The sequence below is a fragment of the Ctenocephalides felis genome, unplaced genomic scaffold (genome assembly GCF_003426905.1).
Source record: "Ctenocephalides felis isolate EL2017-DRISC unplaced genomic scaffold, ASM342690v1 CF-g0.4_SCAFFOLD_01886, whole genome shotgun sequence".
Lineage (NCBI taxonomy): Eukaryota > Metazoa > Arthropoda > Insecta > Siphonaptera > Pulicidae > Ctenocephalides > Ctenocephalides felis.
In genome coordinates, this window is record NW_020538040.1 from 37,484,403 (window position 1) to 37,507,985 (window position 23,583).

Genomic DNA, 23,583 nt, shown 5'->3' on the forward strand with positions numbered 1-23,583 from the left:
TGGTAATTTTAGTTAATTGTATTGATAATCACTAAGAACCATTTTAATCAAGACATGTAGTCACTGAAGGTTCTTTTAATTTATATGTTGAGCAGTGAAATAAATCTATTTATAATAAATTCACAAACTAGTATGCAATCGAGTGTTCTATCAAATAAAATGACCTTTTATGTTTTGTTTAGAATTTCTTACAGATATTTTGAACTTTTGTGTTCTTGATATTTTAAAAGAATTGCTCAACCTATTAATTAATTGTGTCCTCATATTTAAATAGATTTTAAAAAAATCTACATTAACTCGATTGATTTTTTATTTAAGTACAGAATATTGTATTGGTCAAATACTTTTGCTTTAAAATATGTTTTTGATTTTTGCATTATTTATTCCAAAATTACTTTGACAGTATCTTTTATATGTATTTTCTAAATATTAATAACGTTGTTTTGTTATTTAAGATTATTATTTGGTAATCAATATTCGAGTTGATGTAGTTTGATTAAAGTTTCAAAGAGTTTTCTATTCAATTCCATTCAATTTCTAATGCATAACAGTTTGAGCTTTTTATGACTTTTTTTTATTTTTCAAGTTTTGTTGAATATTGTTTACGATTTCATCAACACTTTGTACCGAGGTGTATCAAATCAATTAAATGTTCCTGTTTCAATTAATTTTAAAGATTTTACTTGTTCCATCAAGTTGATTCGATTTTTTTGATTAATTTTTATTGATTTGATTTGATTAATATCATTCCATCTATTAATTAATTTTTTTGATTAATTTCTTTTTACTCAATATTTACTGAAACCTTTTCGATTATGAAAAACAAGCAAAATTTTTATGTTATAAAATCTCGAAGCCGACATTTGAATCAAAATTTTTAAGCAAGAGCCACATCGAAAATATAATGACGAAAAAAAAATTTTTGGAGCGTATTTAAAAAATTTAATCAAATTTTTTAAACGTGCGCCTGTAAATTCTTTTCGTTGTGAGAATTTTAAAGTAGGGCTGTGTTTAAATTTTTTTCATTCGAGAGTTGGTTTTGGGAGTTCTTGCGATGGAGCAGTGGAACTTATAAAAAAGTTTCAATCATGAACTTTCAACGATCATTTTTCATTTTGGACTTAAGGTTTTTTATGGTTTTTCCTTTTATTCTTGTTATTTTTTGTTTTTTTGCTTGGTGTTTGGTTTTTTACATCTGGTGTGGTTGTTTTCTTTGTGGAATGGAATGTGCCTCTTCCGTGGATAGTTTTCAGGTCACGAGCTTCAGGTTAGTTGTCTGTCTATGTTGTAACTTTCAGCACCCCTCTTCTGTTTGTCAACAGCCATCACTGCTCTTATTTTTCAGCTTCAAAGTCCAGTCTGCGAATTGGTCACCTCACCTCGTGTGGGATTCAATCTGCCTCACGTGCGCTTCCAGGATCTATGCGATCTTCTGAAGTAGTCGTTCACTAACCAGTCGGCTATTGGGTTCTTTGAAGATTAACATTAATTTAATATTCTTATATTGTATGAACAATGAATTTTTTAATAAATTTAAAGTTTCCCATATATGTCTCTTATTCATCACCTACCTCTACCTTTCTCTTTCCCCATGTCGTTTCACTCCATTGTTTTTCCTACCTAGTCATCTCTTTATATCTATTACAGTCAACCTTTGATTTTGAGTTTTTTTCCGAAATATATTGTCAAGTGTCAAGGTCGAAATGCTCCACTTGAATTTAATTTTGTGAACTAATATTTGATAAATCTGAAAAACTGTATATGCTGTCGGCCAATTGGTTGCATAGAACATAGATCAATTTCTGTTAAATATGTAAGTTTTCTAAAAACGTAGAATGTCAGTAATCGAATCGCCGAGGTGGTGAGGACACGGTGTCGGCATTCTAGGTTCGTCGGTTCAATTCCCGCCGGAAATAGCAAATACTAAATTTAATGATTTTTGAGGCCGTATAATAAACTAGTTGGTATTGGTATTTTGCCTTGAGGCAAGTTACATGAAATTCACGATATGTGTAAATAAACGACTTAATCAATAAAAAATGAATTAATTTATGAGTGATTAAAAGTATTCCGAGTGGATTTATTGCACATCATTGAAAACGAACGAATATGTTAACTCAGATTCAAATTAATTCCGAACATGGTTGATAAAGCTAATTATTACAGAAATTCAAACAAATTTATTTTACAAATATTTACTTCATCACAATATGCACTTTGTACATGGTACAATTATATAAAACTATTCATATGTCTATGAGAAAATAAACAATATGCTAGGAGAAAGATAATTCTCATACAGGCCCTAAACTAAAGTTTTCAAATATAAAGACTGCCTTTGGTCATTATTTTTTACGTTCATAATTGTAGTTGGTATACTTAATCTAGACCTGAATGGGCAGACCTCCATTTTGGAGCAAAAAATATAGTTGTCTGATTAATACAAACATCTGACAATAATTAATCGAGAAAAGAAAGACAAATATGCCCAAATCATTGTTATTTAATTTACAAAAATGTGAGCAAAAATGCGTCTGATTAATACAAACATCTGACAATAATTAATCGAGAAAAGAAAGACAAATATGCCCAAATCATTGTTATTTAATTTACAAAAATGCGACCTGCAGACGGCTCACTTAAATATGCTTCAATCATATTTTGCTTTCTTTCATTTATAGCATCCATAATTTTTATGATATTTAATCATTGCTGATGTCTAATCAATAATTTATGACAAACTCACTCAAATTTACATAAAGAAAAGAAATAATGGCTATCTTAACAGTATTACAATATTTTATTATTTTGAGCATAAATTAAACTAGATAAAATACATAGGGCTGAGTGACCAATGAATCATTCAAACTTTGAGTAATTTAAGTCATAATAGTTTTCGTAATATTATAAATCATCTAAAATTTCAATGTATTATCTCATAATAAAACTTATCAATAAAATGCAATTAAAACTATAAATATTTTCAATAAAATCGTAATAATACATGTATAAAATGGTAAAATTTCGAATAAATATTTTAAAATATCCTCTTATTGCTGTATTTTTTACACCAAGTGCGACATTGTTTTGAGTAATAAAATTCAGTATATGAGAGATTCCACACACGTTAAAATTTCTGGATATCAATATATACCATATTAATTTAAAAATAAATTGCGTTTACACGTCAAGTAAATGTCTATAAATAATTTGCTAGATTATAAATAAAACAATATACAATATTTTAATTACCACAGGCTAATATTTTTTGAGTGTTTCTGAAGATAACCTTCCCTATCCACATTTTTAGTCTAACAAATGCCACAACACAATTCGATTATAAATGAAATAATCTAATGTTAATTATTTATCATGCATCTATTTATGCAATGAATAATTGTAGACAATATCATTTATTTAATCTTATCACTTTAAAATTATACTTCATTTCTTTATGGAGAAAGCCCAATTTTTCACGTTAGAAAATGCATATAAATAAAAATAATTCATCATCATAATAATATTTTTGTCACACTGCATATAAGTAACAGTTTCACTTAAAATTCATCCAGTTGCTGGGGTCAGTAAAAAAAAAAAAATCTTAACATAATATATTATGTATGTTAAGTGCTTCTTCATTTGTTGTAACACTGTCTTATCATTTTATAAGCCAGTTAAGAAATAAAATTTATAAATCGATCTAAAAAAAAATGAGAAATTACTCACAGTTCAGATGTGCTATAGATTTATATAGCTCATTAGATATTTCAAATATTTTGAATTTCGAATTTTATATATGTATATACATATTATATATATATATATATATATATATATATATATATATATATGTGCGGTGCAATTTAATAATGTCAGTCTGATTTATGGGTCACTGGAGGAAACTCTTGATCATCGTCAAATTGAAAACCACCCTTCGGAGGTGATTCTGTAGCTGCAGCCATTTCGTTGAACTTTTCAGATTCTAAAAGGCATTGAATAATAAATTAATATTAATAATATTTCAATGTTTTAATACATATTATCCAGCCATTGTTGCTTTGAAATCCTGAATACATTAGATGAATATAATAACGATAAATATCATTTGCATGTATGATTTGACAAATTAAATGCAATATTTAATTCTCAAAAAGTTATTTCTCCACAACAAGAACCAAGTTACCATATATATAAATAATAAAATATATTAATATAATCCTAGAAGGCTTGCCATCAGAATGATAAATTATATAATAAATAAGCATACTTATAACTAACATTGAAATCTATATAATAAATATTTTGATATAAAAATATGAATACGATTAAATGATTCCAAATAATATTAAATGGTTATACATGGTGCTAATCACCATAATATTCAATATAGAAACATATAAGATTTTTGTATCAGGGTCAAGAAGCATAAATTTTTAAGCCAGTTAGTAATTTACATTAATTATTAATATTTTTCTTTGAATTAATACAAGCAATGACACGTTTTATATAATTGTATGTAAAAATTTTGAGTGATTTAAATCATATTTAAATTGTTATTGAAACTTTCCACATTAGATGCTATCAATTAATAATGTATATGAGAAATCTTTTTAAAAAAAATACTCGAATTGTAATTTTGGTTAATAGTATGTAAAACACATAAACCAAAAAGTCATTCATTCATTGCACTTAAAAATTGTTTATTAGCATTAGTTGTGTTAGAAAAAATGCATTATCAGTGCGAATAAATAGTCTCTGGAAATGTCTTAAAGTTATAGAGTATAATAGAGTTCCTTATTCGCAGCCAAAGAATTGCGACCAATTCCTATATTCGCGGAATCCAATACATATCCAACACAATATCCTTTTTAAATGCCGTCATTTTAAAATGATAAAAAAAACTTTGACATCAGCCGCCTTCACAGCTATCGGTGTTTTTGGGGAATATTAACAAACAGAATGAAAACAATCTTATTTATTACTCATAAAACATATTTTAGATGTTGTTGTTCCGTTCTATAGTAAAATTTGACTCAAACCAACTGGATTTAAAAAATGGTTTTAAAAGAAGATTTTAAAAATGGCAATAGATCTGTGCGATTTCTCTATGAATGTTGATCTGTCTGTGTACCTAATAAATAGTCCAGTCATTGATGCTTAAATTAGGTACCCAGCTGCAAGTCTATAAATACTTGTATATTGACACCTAAAAGTTGTCTCAAAACTTACATATGGTAGGGTGTACACAACATATGCTGGTTTTGAGACAACTTTTAGGTGTCAATATACAAGTATTTACAGATTTACACCTGGGTATCTCGAATTCCGAGGTGAACTTACAATAATGACTGGACTATGAGCTCTAAACATTTAAAAGGCAAATTTCTGATGCGACTCCTCAGTATCAGTTTGAATTGAAGAAGCTGTTAAAAACGGCCAAGCAAGAGAATATTACAAAAACCTTCAAACCATTGCCTTGCTTGAACATAGTCAAAATATTCATTACAATTAAAAGTGATTTTTTTTATATATTCATTTTTTTTAATTTGTCGCCTTGGAACGCATCCCATATAAATTGCCATCCTATATTCACGGATTTTTCATTCACGGCTTTTTTATGAAGCGTATCCCCCGCGAATAAGGAGCGTCTACTATATGTTAATAAATGTATGTAGTTAAAAATCAACGAAGTATAGTTTTCAGTAAAATATCGAGCATGTCTTATAATGTACTCTGAACAAATCGACTAAAGTTTTCTTGATTTTGATTTCAAAATGCACCAGTAAAGAAAACTACATGCTGGTACATTTCGGTACTTTTTCTTCTTTCAACATTTAGTGATCGACATTTTAGGTACATGTGAAATAAAATAAAAACAATGTCGCATTCAATTTCACTTTTTTTCATATATAATGATTATTATATATGTAAGCAACATATTAATCTTTAAAACCAAAAACTCGGAAGTAATTGAGTATTATGGATTTAAATTTATGAATCATGCAATGTTTTTAATGCACTTCTTATTTGTATGTAACTCATGCATCCGAACATATTCCATTTTCAAAATTGTGTAAGATAAAAAAAAATATGAGAATAGGATACTTTTTATTGATCAAAATTTTTAATTTCAATATGAGGTTTTGAAAGAAAGAAGTAAATTCTTTCAATTTTCTAATGATAATTTCAAATAATTCAAATTTTGTTTGTTTTTAACAGTTCCTAAAGAAGACATGGCATATTCGCAAAACGTAGAAATACATAATTATGCCGCCGAGATTAAAAATTTTTGTGTTCCGGTGTAAAGTCGTTTAGATCTGCGCCTTTTTACTTCAGTAATATTCTATAAATTTTCAATCGATTCTAGGAAAAAAGGACAGCAGTTGCGCTTGTTTTCATAAAATTCACAGTATGTATATTTTCCACACGATCTAATTAACCCTTTCGTTGCGGGAGAGTCTTCCGCAGGAGAAACAATGCTATACGAGCCAGCGAGCCGCCCAGTAGCGTTACTCCAATTACCACCACTACACCACTAATTAACCAATCATTTGATTGAATTATCAGTATCAATTAGAACGTATTTAAAAATTAAAAAACACATTTCACAATTGTGTGTTAAATCTTAAAAAAGGGTTAACACGCTGGATGACGTCTATAGGTGACACCCGTACACACAGGTCGTTATGCGGATGTCGCCTATATGCTAAGCTCGTAGCGAAAGGGTTAAACACAATAAGAATATATCAATTATAAAAACGAATATTTTTAACTGAATAAAATAGACAAAAACAGCAATTACACAGCCATATATCAATCTTTAACATCAATCAATGAAAAAATCTGCAAATTAGGTTTTTTCTTTATAGATTTAACGATATTAATTTCGAACACACACTCTCTGTACATTCCTCAACTTAAACAAGACCAAATATTTATATTATTAGGATCAAACAGAATTTTCAAACGAATGATTTTCAAATTAAAATGTATGTTGTTAAGCATGAACTAATATATAAAACTTCAAATTTGAGAAGTAATGAGAAATAAAATTTTGATTTATGCTGAAAATATCAAAAATTAAGATTTCCAACACAAAACAAAAATTATATTCTCAATCTCTAATAAAATAGTCAAAAAATTCAAGTTTAGTGTAACAGCTCATCGTTAACAACTTGCAAAAATATTTATCTACCACCGTTTGCTTCATTTTCAACCCATTAGCCTGGCATATGTAGTTTTCCTGGCGATATAAAGCACAATTTCCTAGTGCGATTTTTATAATGGGATCTTCAATGGAATTCTTTGAAATAAGGATTATGGAATCGTTCAAATATATATAAGCATATAATTTATGCCCCCTCCCAGCATTAGGTGAACGTAAGGAATTTGACTTAAACTTTTATTCAAATCGAGAGCAAATTTTCAAATCTTTATTAATTGAATGAAAATATTCCCTCTCTATCTATGTTTCAAAACGCTTACATAATACTTGAGCGATTCCTAAATATGTAGGAAGGTGAATTGTGATTTGTAATTTTCAATGTTGTGTAATGAAATACTAACCAGTACCTGACATTTGAGAAGGATCTCTGCCTTTGAGTACGCCCGCATAGCTTCCTCCACGGCTGGCGGCCATTTCTGTTTCGCGAGGAACAGACAACATCGAAAAAACAGATCGGACCCCAAAAAAAGAGACAAACATTTTTTTTTGTTTTCGATTTTTCGGCACAATTTTCGAATTTGAGATAATGTAGGTTTTTTTTGGGGAGCGTCCGTTCGTTCGTAACAAGAATATGGTATTAAGCGCAACGGTCGATTCAGATTCAGTGTGGATTGGAGATAGGAGATCGGCATAACAAAATTTGTTCGCAAAACATAAAAAGAAAAAAATATCGTTTTTGAAAACTGATTTAATTATTAACTGCGCAAGATCTCGGAAAGACTATTTATAGAAATAAATAGACTTTTTTCGTATATTTTTCATTTTATTCGTACATTTTGCTTTATTTTATGAAGAAAGTATTAATCATATTACTTGCTTTTGTTAATTTACTGGCATGTTATCTAAACTAGACTTGGTTATATTGAATAAATAATTCGGAGCAAGACATATATGAACGCAAGTTAATTTTATTATAATAAAAATTATTCAAAAAAAATTAAATAAAATATATATATAATTTTTACAAACAATTTCTCTCTGGAGAAGTAAGTAGTATTGTGTTACCTTTCTATAAAGTTACAACTTTAAAATGGAAGATATTTTAAGTTCAATCCATCGTATTAGAATTTAATGCTATATAGCATAGCCTAGGGAATGCAATAACGGTATACCGAAAAACCGAAATCATCGCCTTCAAAATACCGGTATTTTCAGCATTTTTACATGTTACACTCCAGTTTAAATTTCTCGAAACCATATTTAAGTTTCCTAATTGCTTAAATAGATGATTCTTTAAGTCTTACTATTGTATCAACATGTGTCAAATATTATCAATTATTATTATATGTGTCAAATCAAAATATTACCTCGTCTCATCATTAAACTGAATATTTATTGCTTTCCAACGGGCTTCATATCATGTCTCAATAAATATCGGACTAATAAAAAATGATACTTATTTCCTTTTATGTAAAAATGTAACGGTTTTTTAAAGTGACATCGGCGCCAAAATATTCCCTATATCATAAATATTCTTACCACTGGGTAATCTTTATTTTTGTACTAACTTTATACGTATTAATCATAATAATTACTAAATATTTTTGTTATTAAAAAACAGATTGTAATTTAATCTTTTGAAATAAACAAAAACTCATCAATTTTAAAATATTATTTTAATATGTTTAATATATTGATTATTATTTTTAATCTTTTAGTTTTAGAGTTTTTGATCTTTCTTACACATACATTTGATTTTGGCTAACAGTACTCAAAATACTCGATACTGATAATGAGTAGTATCGATACTTTAGCCACCATAATTTTTAAATAATATTTGTTAACAGTAGCATATGAAGCATATAAGTATATTTTTTATTAATATTAGTTTTTTTTTATTGGTACAAATAACTTCCTATTTTGTTATCGGTTTTAAAAAATACCGAAATACCGGTGCTGAATTTTTCCTATCGGTATTGCATTCCCTAGTGTAGCCTACAATAGTGCTCCAGGATTCATAAAAATTGTGATTTGTAAGAATTATACTCTCTTGCAAGAATAAAGCAAAATCGATACATAGCCATGAACGATGAACATGCACAAACCTTCAATTGAAATAAAATACAAATAAAATTTGAAACCCTAGAATATTAGTAAAGTTGTGCAAATTAAAATATTATTCATTATTCAAGTAAAAGTGAAAAAAATGTTTCATATTTAAAGCATGAACCTATTGTCAGTAAGACTAAATCATCTCTTACTCTTTGTGTCATGAAATTCTTGCTTTATAAAATCTGGCCTGTACATTGTCAAAATGCAAAAATTCAACCTTAATAAATAAAAATTTACGGATTACATTTACTGGACGAATTAGTCTTAGTATTAAATAGAAACAGTTAAAATTAAATAAAACAAGACGAAATTAAACAATGATTTATAAATACTCATTCAGTAAATATATAAATTTACTCATTTAGCATTTTGTAAGTTTTGTTAATGATATTCTCTATACCATATTCATAAGCAGTTATTTTAAAAAATCATTAAACCTTAAATTTTCCGAATATTATATATTTTGGATGCAGATATGTCATTTTAAATGCAACAAACAAATAATTTACACCACCTAATGTTTATCAACTAATGAATGCAACAAAGATGGTAAAAAATTGTCTGGATTTCTATACTTGGCTTGAGTTACTTTATTCATTCAAGCCATTTCAGTATAAATCCAATTTTAATATTGGCAAGTTTAGTATTTAAAAATAAAGTTTTCTACCAGTAAATAATACATTACTTTTCAAATAACAACAAATCATAACAGAATTTTGTACAATAAGTAGTTTTTATAAAGTATAATCTGATGGTATAATACTTTTATATATAATAAGCTAAACTGGCATCTAAATTTTACATTTCTGGTAACTAAAGAATTGCCAGAAATAGTAATAACCAGACTTGATTATTGTGAGCATTTTTATAACATCAGATTTATTCCATATAAAACCTACAAAGTAAGTCAAACTAAAATAAACAATATAATCAAATAAAAAAAATGAAAAAAAAAATAAAAATTAATATCTATGGTATAGAAAATTAAAAAAAAAAAGATTGGTTATTTAAAAAAAATATACCTCAATAAATTTGAAATAATATAACATTAACAAAAATAAAATACAAAAATGCTAACAGAAAAATGTAAAAATAATAAAACAGTTCCTACCTTTATTATAAATAATGTCCCTTGGGATCGTTTGACTTGATTTGCCATCAATCCAGTCGGTTTGTTCACTATCAAGACCAGATAATTTGTGCGTTTTGAGAAGAACACATTCTCCACCCTCGATTGTATTAAGACTGTACACATACAAATAACCATCAGCTGTAGCCACGAGGAGTCTCAAGTTCTTTTGAACCCTGTAGATAAGAATATAATTTCTATCCTCGAAATTTTTGGTATATTGTGAAAAATAGAGAGTAAATAATACTACTAAAAGACTACAGAAAGATAGAAAGAAATAGAGAGAGATCATCATAGTATAAATGATTGAAAATAGTCTTCAACTTTAATAGTACTTGTATGAAAATCCAAATAAAGTTTAGTAAAATATTGCAAGAATGAAATAAAATTAAGATCTATTAATTAATTAAAGCCATAATTAAAAAAAAAATTAGTGAATGGCTTTCGATTCTTTGCCCTTCTTTCAATTTTTTAATAATCATAATTCAGGTATTCTTTATCAATTTTTTTCACTAAAACTAATACTGTAAATACTACTACTACAATACTTATTTTGGATATTATGAAATCCAGTTCTGGATGAATATATTTATCATCCCAGTGAATAAGTGGTTAAGTAAATTTTCACTGTTTTGCAAGGCTTGATTTCAAAGTTTTATTACTCATATAATATTGCATATTTAAAACTAAAGGTTTAAATTATATATAAAGTATTTTATTTTTAATAATTAATAACAATTTAATAATTATTTAGAAGGAATAGTAAATTTTGCAACTCAGGACATTCTTGCCAAACTTTGAGTTAACTACTTATTCACTGGGATGCCAGATATATATATATATATATATATATATATATATATATATATATATATGGTATTTTTGGTTTAAAAAAGTTAATTTAAAAATAATCATTTTATTTATATTTTACCCATTTTGAACAACATGACCAAATTTTTCAATTTGAAAGGGAATACATAGTAGTGTATCTTGATCAACATACCTTTGTTTGAATAACTTCTTAGCTTTTAAACAATAACTTAAAGCATTTTTGCAGAATATCAAATGCAGAACACTGTTGTTCTATCCTAATGTTAATATAATATTAATTTTGGTAACAGAATATAAATACAAAGTCATTTTTAACAGATTGTATTTTATCCATTGTAAAAAAAATATCAGTCAAAAATTTACAAAAATAATGATTTTTAAAATTTGAATTTGCGATTGGATTGGGATGTTTTATGAAAAAATAATTTATGATTACAATTATAATATATACGTACGTAGTAATAGCGCAAACATTCTTGACTCCTTGGAAAGGCAATCTGACAGAAGCAAAAGCTCTACCTTGACTGAATACATCGGTTACTTGGGATGGAAGGTAGTTGGCACTTGCAGAAACAGCTTTAGTTAAGTAACCCATCCAACCACCATCCTCAGAATTTTGTCTAGGGCTAAGATGAAGAAATATCAATTAGATGTATAAGATATGTGCTTTTATGCAAGTTTATATTGGTTGAATACTACTGTTATAGAAACATTGCTATAAACTGATGAAACAAGTTTATAGATTATATTAATAAGGTATAAAAATGACCAATAATTGATTCAGTGGTACATTTTATTTACAATTTGATTTAAACACAAATTAATAAACAGATATCATAACAGAGAAACAATGTTCATAAAAAAGGTATCATTTATTCAAGTTTTGAACTAAACAAAAATAAAAACAGCATAGAAGCAATTTCTACATACATGTCTTTAGGAATTTCCAACTTGAAAATATGTACAGTTTCTGTATTAGAACTGCAACACAAAAACGTCCCACATACACTGAATGCCAAACTTGAGATTGAAACACAACGTTTGACTCCTCTCCTAAACTCAAAAATTCTTGTTCCATCTTGCACATTAAACACCCGAATAACTGTTCCCTTTTCACTCGCTGTTGCAACCTGATAAATAATTATAATTATTCAATTATAATTTAATTAAAGTCAAGTAATATATATATATATATATATATATATATATATATATATATTAAATGTTAAATATGAACAATACAACACTCAGATTTTTAGCACACATTTTAATAATTGCAGATGTTTTAGATCATGATATCTTCAGTGTAATTCCAAAACAGTAAAAATTATATAATAATACATTATTAAATTATATTTAATTTTTGAAAAACAAAAAACACCAACTATCTTTTACAATGCTTGACACAGTACTAAACATGTGAATATATACAGAAATTTTTTGAAAACTATATTTATAGATACAATATGATAGTTACGATAGAACAAGTATTTTGATGTATTAGTGTATAATTTTTACTGTTTTGAAATTAGTCAATATGAGGCTTACCATGGTCTTGAAACGTCTGTAATTATTAAATAAAGTATTTGCTAAAAATCTGAGTGTTGTACTGTTCATATTTAACATTTAATATTCGTTCCACTCGAATCAGAAAATTCTATATATATGTATGTATATAATATATTTGATTTACCTTAGTTCCTTGGGGACTGAATGCTAAAGCAGCTAAAGGTGAATCATGTGCTGGTATCATGGTTTTTGCGTGCTGTCAGTAAATGCGTTATCATTTAGATCAAAAAGAGTTTCTTAAAATATTTCAATCAAACTCACTAAGTTAATTGCATCAAATATTTGAACTTCCCCGATTGTGCTTGACCCGGGATAAGCTAAGTAACAATGGTCGGAACTTGTAGAGAGGCTGCATAATCCATTTGGATTTGGGGGTGTATCCCTTATTGTATGCAGCACTTTCATATCTCGTATATTGTGAATATACAGACTCTCTTCTAAGCATACCACTAACCTCTGAATATAAACAATTTTATTAACTTTTTGCAGTCAGGTATTTATCTTATCAAAAACGAATTATATTTTTGAATTTTTTTCATCAGCTTCAAATGTTATTTAATACCAACTACTATTAATACTTTATATTCTAAAGAATTCTGGGCATTGACAGAAATGTCTACAGACTCTCTTATTATTTGCGAAAGTTTTGGAATCGAGTAAAGTATTAAAATCCTATTGAATATATAGGCATTGGTTGAAATCAACCAAAGTTTATATTTTTATACAGAAGGATGAATAAAACTGTATAACACAAAATCCTTAACCTTTTTTTATATTTATCATGGTAATTTAATCTTTTTTTCTTTACTGATATTTACCGCTCGATTCAATTTTACAGCCAATATGGTGTTACTGTAACTATAGTTACAAATTTCGGTTCCCTTTTTGAAATGACGGACTTTGAGTTTTCTAGGTGCAGCAACAGAAACCACTGCCATGAGACTGGAACTGAACAGTCTTTCAACAATACATATATCTTCTCCATGACTCCTATAGATTTCTTCCAAATGGTCTACAGAGTTCAATGAGAATAACTTGTGACCGTCTGGAGTTCCGACAGCCAATGAGCTATATATGCAAAGTATTTAAAAAAAACTTAGTAATATAATCCATTAAAAATTCATGAAGGATTTTTTAAATCATAATAAATCATAAAACTTACTCAATAACTAAATATCTACATATGAAATATTACAAATGAACTAATACATATAATGGATATGCAACAGAAGATAAATAATATTTGATTGACAAAAGCTATACAGAACTTCTTTTTCCCAAAACTTTTCCAAATTTCCTTTCGCGAAACAGCAACTTCTATATCATTCTTATTTCTCTAAATTTTCAATTATTTCTCAAATCATCAATTTTCAGCTTTATCTATCAGAGCTTTAACCCAATTGTTTCTGCAACAACATAAGCGTAAAGAAGCATAATATAGCACAGAGGTATAAACAAATATTGGTTCTGAAGTTAATATACTATTCATACGAGAATAATGCATTCTCTTTTGAATAATTTACAAATGTAAAGCAATTTTTCATAATTTTTATTCAAATCTGATGTAATATATATGATCACACTGATCCTTTAACAGGGTATATAAAGGGCCAAACACAAACTAAAAATAATAATAATAAACTTCAAAATAAATCTTCATATTGTATAATATAAATATAAAATAAAAATTTATTTTGGAAAATTAATAGCATATTTTTTAAAATAGCAAAGATGGAATAACAGTAATTAAAAAAATCAAACATATGAGTCATAGCAATTGAGATTTGTTGATGCTAAAAGCTGTTAATCATAAACAATAATTCAAAGCAATCAGTTGTACTCCAGATAATAAATCATATATTATTATACTAATAATATAAGAATAGAATATACATATATTATTTAACTGAGTTCATACATTGTGCTATGTAATAAACTGCATTTTTGTGCAATAAACCAGTTCAATATGCACAATTCTCCAGCTGTTGAATAATTTTACAAGGACTTCATTAGTCCTTGAACAATCGAATATTCGATTAATGTCAAAAACAGCTGATTTTTTTTCGCGATGTTGCATGATGCAACAAAAAAGTATCTAATATTCCTTAAAAATTTGATTAATAAAAATAAATTCACGATAGCCTTGACATAAGTTACTTTTACTTCATGACGTCATAAAACTTTATTAAATCAAAATTACGAAATTGTAACATATTGACATGATTTTTCATACTTATGGATACTGATTTGACAATAATCGAAAGTGATTAGCGATACAGTAATAAATAATTTTGAGAAACGTCAAATCATCACGACCAAACATGTGAACTGTCAAGCGTTCGCGTTATTGAAAACATTTAAAATATGTTTTCTGTTTTTTACCTTAATATTGGCGATATACGTACGTGCAATCCTGATTGAAATTAATAAAATATCCTCCATGATTTGCATTATCTGCATTTGAATGGCTTGCAAGGTTCATGAGTCCGTTTATAAAAAAAAACACTAAATATTCTGTAACACTTGGATAATTCACATAGAATAATAATTTATAAATTGAATAATTTAATTTTGCACTATTTTTAAAATATTCTTAGTTGTTAATTAAGTCTTTCAGCACTACAAACTACCAAATGTCAGAAATATTGAACTATCGTATCTAAACAACAGCTGACGCTTGAACAGTTGCGCTAAACCTCGCAAAACAACGTATGACAAGCGAGTCGGACTATGTATATAATGGATGGTTCGGAAAATACTTTCGAATCATTTTTGATAAATATCAATTTCTAACTTCCCGTAGGACAAGTTATAGTAATCGCAAAAAAATCGAAAATGAAAATCTTTATATGTCTTTACGTTTCAAAGGTTTTTTAGTATCTTGGCATACCTTAGAAAAAATGGATGTATGTGTGTGTGTGTGTGTGTGCGTGTGCGGATACAAATTTTTGCCGATTTGGATAATTAAAAAAACATTCAATTCGTATTGATAAGGAGACGTGCTGATTAGTTTTTGGCATAAGCAGGTCTAGCCGTTTCGAAGACACGGGACAAAAAGTAAAATACATTTTACTTCTCTTCACAAGATGAAGAACTGATTAAATTTTTGAAAAGGCAGGTCCAGCGGTTATGTACTCTCAATCAAAATAAGCTAAAAAAATCATCATTTGGCAGTCAAAAATGTTTATTGGACATATGTACATCAAATTATCAGATATTTTATTGAGATTTTAATAATGTGTACACATTTTGTGTACATTTTTTTGGGTTCCGTACCAAGATTTTTAATTACGGTACGGGAAGTTCCAGCAATTTGCCTTAAGGCACATGGTTATCATGATTAAAAAAATAGTATTTTTAATTTGCACAAGTTTGTGATTAGCATATTTATATATTGATGATTGATAATTTGAACTTCATAAAGTGGCCAGAACAAATAATTAAACGTTTATATTATAATCATTATTTTCTATTTATGTATAAACAGATTTATTTCTTGTATTTTCATTATCCATTTATCAGAGAGAGTAGACTGTATTCTCTACAGGGATATTTTTTATACATACGAGTACATCCACCCAAAAAATAAAGGCAAAGACTAGATGCAAGGGCAAGCAAAGCGGAGGTTTTAGCAGGTAGTATTATACCAAGGCGGTATTGTGTCCGACATATCCAGACAAAAGACACGTCTGGGATGCATAAAGGAATTTCCTTCGCTGTACAGAAGAAAAAACAACTAGTGGGGTGCATGGCATCGTGCCTTACACAAAATATGTACACATTATTAAAATCTCTATAAAATATCTGATAATTTGATGTACATATGTGCAATAAACATTGTTGACCGCCAAATGAAATTTTTTACTTATTTTTATTAAGCGTCCATAACCGCTGAACCTGCCTTCCCAAAACTTTAATCAGATCTTCATGTTGTCAATACAAGTAAAATGTTTTTTGCATTATTAAAACCGGACGCTCCGTTCTCTTAAAAACTGAATCACCGTTTTTGGCACTTTTTACCCCGTAACTTCGGAACGGCTAGACCTGCTTTGCCAAAAACTAATCAGCACGTCTCTTTATCAATACGAAAAGAATGTTTTTGAATTATTCAAATCGGTTAATCAGTGTTCCCGAAATCGTCGATGAAAATTTGTATCCACACACACACACACATACATCCATTTTCTAAGGTATGCCAAAATGTTCAGAAGGTTTTGAAACGTAAAGATATATAAAAAAATTCATTTTCGATTTTTTTGCGATTACTATAACTTACCCTACGGGAAATTAAAAAATAAATCGTACGGTAATATTTATATTGATTACGAACCTTCTACCAATTTAATAAAAATTATGTGTTTTAAAATAAATTCAACATAAAATTTTCAGCTAATACATTTTACACGATACCAAATAAGAACGTAAACCCTTGCAATTTAACGTTCAGGTTGAGTTGAAAAATTTCTTGCAATAAAAAATAGAAAGTTATCAAAGAATGTATTATACAATATTAAATATGTGTTATTTAATTTTATCATAAAGATGCTCAAAAAGTACTTAAATAAAGAAAACAATATGATCGTAAAATACGTTTCACAAAATAAATATTATAAAAAAATACCAAGAACACAAACACACATAAAATCTCATTTTCGTAATCAAGGAAAATGAATATAACTTTTATTAATTTTCAAGGACGTTAAGTCCAGGTTGAGTTGGAAATGCAATAGTTACAATAAAAAATAGAAAATTATCAAAGGATGTATTATTTAATATCAAATATGTTATTGTTTGGCATAAAGAAGCCCAAAAAATACTTTATTAAAGATAACAATATGATCACATAATAAATTTTATAAAAAAAATATCAAGAACACACACACAAAAAATCTTTTTTTTTCTTAACTAAGGAAAATGAAATATAACTTTTTATAGAACTTTACTTTCAATTTTTCGTTTTTTTTAAATTTATGATTTGGTACTTTTCTAATATATTATAAAATAAAGTTTTTTGTTTGCTTTTTTGCATATGTTTTTCTGATTTGAACATATATATTCAAATTATAAATGCTCGGAATGAATGTTTTTTGATATTTTGTATTACTTTCAAAGGATTGTTACTTTTTCTAAAAATATATAAAAGCATAAGAAGTTATCCATTAAACGTTTTCGATCAATGATAATACATGACAGTTTGTATCGAATAAAATGTATGTCAATGTTTATTTGTTTACATGTTACTTTATATATTTGCACACTTACAAATTAAAGTCGGATATCACACTAATATAAAATTTTAAATATACGATTTGAATTATCAAAATATTTTTTTTGACGTGTTATTTAAACCGTGGCTTATTTTTTAGTGTAATACGATTATTATAATAAAAACATATATATTATCGCTATAATTATCAAAATAAATTATTTGATAATCATCCTTTTGAATTTGTAAATCACTGGAAAGCTTCCGGATTTTCTGAATATTTTTCACGAGTTTTCAAAAGAGTTTCAAATAGTCAAGGTTGTTCAATATATTTCAAACCAAACTGTATCAATTTTCTTCCTACTCTCCTTTAGAATATTATAATAAATAATATTTTATTTATTTATTTGAACAGCGATCAGAATTTATCAGAACAATCCTATAGGCTGTTGTGACAATTTTGCTTTACTAAATGCCTTTTTAGAAGCCTATCCAATTGGCCGATCTCTATTTCCTATATATATTACAATAATTTCCTCTATATAATCACAAAATTTAAATTTAATATATCAAAATTGAAAAGGCTTACTACTGGGTAACCTTTTAGATGTAATGTTTAATATTTCATATATCATCAAAATTACTGAATATCTTCCTTTTTGTAAAGACAGATTGTAATTCAACAAAGAGAATAAAAAAAAGATATTACAATAATTTCTCTAATACTGAAGATTTTTAAATTGATGCAGCGATGTTGGGAAATTGTTATTTTCATAATAATTGTTATTTCCATCTATATTTCCAAATAAACCGATGTAACTACTGCTTGATCTCAGGCAGTCTGAAGCACAAAGCTCTAACCATTACCATCATTAAATTAAAAAGCTATCAGTATTAGAAGAAAATCTAATAATAAAAATATATCTAACAAACTAAGGCCAGCATATCTAAGTCTTGGGACGCCTTCTAAAAAGCCATGGAGTTAAAGTTAAACATCACAACAGCCTATAATATAAGACTTTAAAGTTCTCATTAGTGTTCAAATAAAAACTGTAAACGTTTCTAATAAGAAAAATTAAATATGTTGCGGGCAGGCAGGCCCGAAAAAATTTATGTTTTGCGTAGTTTGATATTTATTGTTATCGAAAACAATTCCTTTGTTATGAAATTACAATATACAAAATGTAAGTTTTATCATTCTTTGATAAATACCATTGACATAAATGTCTAGCAAGTCTTATCGTTTTCTGTATTTTGATGCTACAGGCGATTGCTTATACATATATATTTATATCTTGGCTGTTTTTCGACTGTGAAACGTATTTGATATAATAATAAATCAACCAATTCGTCGAATTAAAAAATTAAATAAATATGAGCAATTATTTATTTTGTTACGTACGAACTGCTGAATGATGACACACATTTAGTGTGCTTTTATAATTAATCGACTTTTTGTATAATATTTTAGGGCATTCGTTAATACTGTGAACACTATTATCATGCATTTTCATTAAAATCGTCAACAATTTTTTTTTTATTAAATTTTTATTAAAAACTTATCAGCAGGATCCAACTGGTATCTTTCGAACGGTTTTTAAATATTCAATATTTTTAGCTTCGTACTAACTTTTAAAATACATATAAGATTCACAGGAAAAACCTAAAAAAAAGAACAATCTAACAATTGAAACACTATTAATGAACTGAATTGATGCAGATTATTATTGAGTTAATAAAGTGACAATTTTTTTTAATATACAGGTTTCATAATTTGCAAGAATCTCATTACAAATTTTTTTTATTAAATTTTTATTAAAAATTTATCAGCAGGATACAACTGGAATCTTTCGAACGGTTTTTAAATATTCAATATTTTTAGCTTCGTGCTAATTTTTAAAATACATATATCACAGCAAAAACCCAAATAAAAAACAATCTAACAATTGAAAGTAAACACTATTAATGAACTATTGATGCAGATTATTATTGAGTTAATTAAGTGACTATTTATTTAGTATAGAGATTTCATAATTTGTAAGAAGATTTATACAAAGACTATAATGGCATGTTTAAATATTTTAATAATTTTTGGGGGAATTGTATGATTTATTTATAAATTATTCACTGGACTAATTTTCTATGTATGAAATATTGAATATTCAATTAATTTAAAATTTTCTATACAAAATATTCCTCAAAAAATAATCGAGTTTGATGGGCTAATGGTTTAATTATGTATAAAATATTGAATATTCAATTAATTTCCAATAGAATTGATATTTTTCACAAAAATTCAAATTTGTTTTAAAAAAAAATCTCGAAACCGTTTTTTTTGTCAAATTGGTAAATAACCTAATTGTAAGTATTTCGCGATCCTCAAACAGCACTCAAATTTTTCAAAATTCTCTAAATACTCTAATTTTCCGCATTTTCCAAAATACTGTAATTTATATCAATGAAATTGAAAATTTTCAAAATTAGATAATTTTATCAAATATTTTTAATTTGTTTTAATTCTCACATTCTTTGCGAATTTAACCTTAAGATACAATGCCATCAAGTGGGCCTTGGTACCACTAGTTCACTTTTTTAAATATGTTAAGTATTTCGTTACATCTTCGTTAAACCAAATTCGGTATTCAAACTTTTTAATATATATTAAATATATAATATATTAACCATTTTATAATGGTTAATCTTCAGAGCAAATTCTTGGTGTTCACTACTCTTGGTGCGTAATTTGCACGTGTCAAGGTTTATTTATGAGAAATACATTTTTGTGAGTGTTAGACGACTACTGCGTACTAGAATACTTGTGTGGTGATACCACCACATGTGATAACAGTATGTGGTAGAGTTCGTTTTGTAATAGTCTGAAGAATTGTGTTCCAAACTAAAACATGCTTAACATTTTAGCCATCAAGTAACATTTCACGTATGTTTGATTTCACATCAAATGCCTAGACTGCACCATATACAAAGTCTACAAACAACATGCCAGTTGGCAGGGCGCTCAGGTCAAGACGGTTTTCTAGGAAATCTGAAATATTCTTTCAGTGATGTCAATTTCCGCTTACATTTAATTTTGTCTCTACAATAAAAAGTAACATCTTGATACAGATCCCATAAAAATAAAAACAATATTTGCACTATTATACAAATCTCTATAAAATATCTGATAATTTGACGTGCACATGTCTAATGATCATTTTTTTCCGCCAAGTTGCATTTTTTTACTTTTTTATTGAATCTACAAAACCGCTGGACCTGTTTTCCAAAAAATTTATTCTGTTCTTCATTTCGTCAATACAAATGTTTTTTGAATCATTCAAATCAGACGCTCCGTTATCTCAAAAACTGAATTGCCATTTTAGGTATTTTTTGCTCCGTATTTTGAAATGGCTGAGCCAGCTTTTAACAAAAACAAATTAGCTCGTTTTCTTGTCAAAAGGATTCGAATGTTTCAAATAGAAATTGAATCATTCAAATCGGTTAACCCGTGCTCTCGAAATCGTCGATGAAAATTTGTATCCGCGCAGATACACACACATACTATTTATGAGGCATGGCAAGATGTTTATTTTCGATTTTCGGAAGATTACTATAACTTATCATACGGGAAGTTAATAATACAACGAATCTGGACCAATTTTGGCAATTAGGTCTGAAGTTAATGGATGTGGATGCCATATTGGGCGTATTGACCCCTGCAGCGCAGTTTAAAAGCGATACGCAATTGGTTTTAATTTCTTTAATAGAAGATTATTATTAAAAAAACTTTATTATTCATATAGAGTAGTATAGTCCAGTCATTTAAGCTTAAATTAGGTAAGCCAATTATTTATACGCCAATCGGCTTTATACAGTTTTATAATATTGTTTGCTAATTCATAACTTGTATATTTATATCTATATACATATACACACATATATACATATATATATATATATATATATATATATATATATATATATATATATATATACATATACACATACATACACATCTACTTACATACATATATACATACATATATACTCATATAATACGCATACATATACATACATACGCATATATGCACATTCACATATAAGTACATAAATACATACACATACATACACGTAAACTTTATAAAAAACTATGATAATTAAGTAACATAAAATATGTAGGTTTTGAGACAACTTCTCAAGAAGTGTAATTGATGAATCCCATTGTGAATATTGGACACGTGCTACTATAAGGACCTTTTAGGAGACAATCCAATGGTTGACCAATCTCTATTTGATTTTATCGTTACAATTTCTCTCATGATTTTGATGCAGAAATGCTAGAGAAGGACTAATTTTGCTCGGAAAGACATTTCCTTTTGATAAAATTATTTGTTTGGAGATAGAAAAATGATAAAAAAATTGTATGAAACTCATGCACTGATCTGTAATCAGACCTGAGTGGCAATTTCTCCCACCTATCACCAAAACTTCTAAACATTTAAAAACCTAAGAGTCCATTATACGATCCAAAGTACTGATTATTTGATGTGCGTATCTTTATATTTTAATTTATTCTTTCGTAACATAAAACCAACTAGGCCATCATTTCCTTATTTCACGCGCCCAGTACAAGTCGATCGTTTTATAAATTATTCAAACCGGTTCATCCGTTTTCCTCAAAATATGGCAAAAAATTGTATTTAACCATACATACATATTAAACAAAAATACACATACACATATCTTTAAAGTATTTCAAAATAACTAGAAGGTCTTGAAACATAACGACAAGAAAAGAAATGATTCTTTGCCGATTTCAATAACTTAGCCTACGGGAATTTAAATGACATTTATTGCTTCAGACCATTTGCGACTCATTTGTTATTCTAATTTAGCAATGTTTGTGTAAGAGATTTTGTACAATATAATTAATTTAAGATCTAGACTAGAAATCAATTTACAAATACATGTTCGAGATAAAACATTTATCAATACATTATATCTTCGCACAAATATTGATATATATATATATGATTTGACAATTAACGCAATTTCAAAACTCTATAAAATGATAATCAGCAAAATTGCGACAGAACTCGAGAATATAGAGATACCGTAATCGATTCTTCAAGGTCACTTTGAATTAGAGTTTTATTTAATTTAAATAATGAAATTACCATTATATGATAGCATATCTCCTTTTTACAGTGTTAAGAAATAATTGTTTTTAGATTTGAAAGTTCAATGTACGATACAAAGTTGCAAAAATTAAAAGCAGATCTTGTAGATTTATCAAAGTTTCTTTTTGATGGAATTAACTTTTTGTGTGATTGTTCAAAACACCTCATGGAACACCTGGAAACTTTTGCCTTCTACTAGCTGTTACTTTTTTATTTCCTTAAGTAGCAATGAATATATCAAGATACTTTATGAGCTATTATAAAATCAACAAAAAATGTATATTAAAACTAGTGGTGTATGGCATCGTGCCTTAAGGCAAATTGTTGGAGCGTACCGCAATGAAATAATCGAAGATAATGTTTTTCTGTATCTTTCAATATTCGTAATTTATAGACA

The 23,583-nt window shown here is 27.5% G+C and overlaps 2 protein-coding genes across 2 annotated transcripts in view; one reads left to right on the top strand and one right to left on the bottom strand.

Annotated features, from left to right (window-relative positions):
- Positions 1 to 23,583, top strand: part of LOC113377116 (monocyte to macrophage differentiation factor-like) — a 55,565-nt gene that overhangs the window by 1,250 nt on the left and 30,732 nt on the right. The gene's annotated exons all lie outside the window — the stretch shown is intronic.
- Positions 3,858 to 15,421, bottom strand: LOC113377115 (WD repeat domain phosphoinositide-interacting protein 2-like). The gene is made up of 9 exons (XM_026617318.1): positions 15,212 to 15,421; positions 13,625 to 13,874; positions 13,068 to 13,262; positions 12,931 to 13,002; positions 12,168 to 12,367; positions 11,693 to 11,863; positions 10,389 to 10,582; positions 7,573 to 7,641; positions 3,858 to 3,982 (listed from the first exon to the last, which is right to left on the bottom strand). The coding sequence occupies exons 1-9, from the start codon at positions 15,286 to 15,288 to the stop codon at positions 3,873 to 3,875; spliced, it is 1,338 nt and encodes a 445-aa protein (XP_026473103.1). The 5' UTR covers positions 15,289 to 15,421; the 3' UTR covers positions 3,858 to 3,872.

Coding starts and splice junctions, on each gene's coding strand:
- LOC113377115 (XM_026617318.1), bottom strand. CDS start 15,288: ATGAACCTTGCAAGCCATTCAAATGCAGATAATGCAAATCATGGAGGA. Junction 13,875..15,211: donor AATTTCAATCAGGATTGCAC/GTACGTATATCG, acceptor TTGCATATATAG/CTCATTGGCTGTCGGAACTC. Junction 11,864..12,167: donor TTGGAAATTCCTAAAGACAT/GTATGTAGAAAT, acceptor TCTTCATCTTAG/CCCTAGACAAAATTCTGAGG.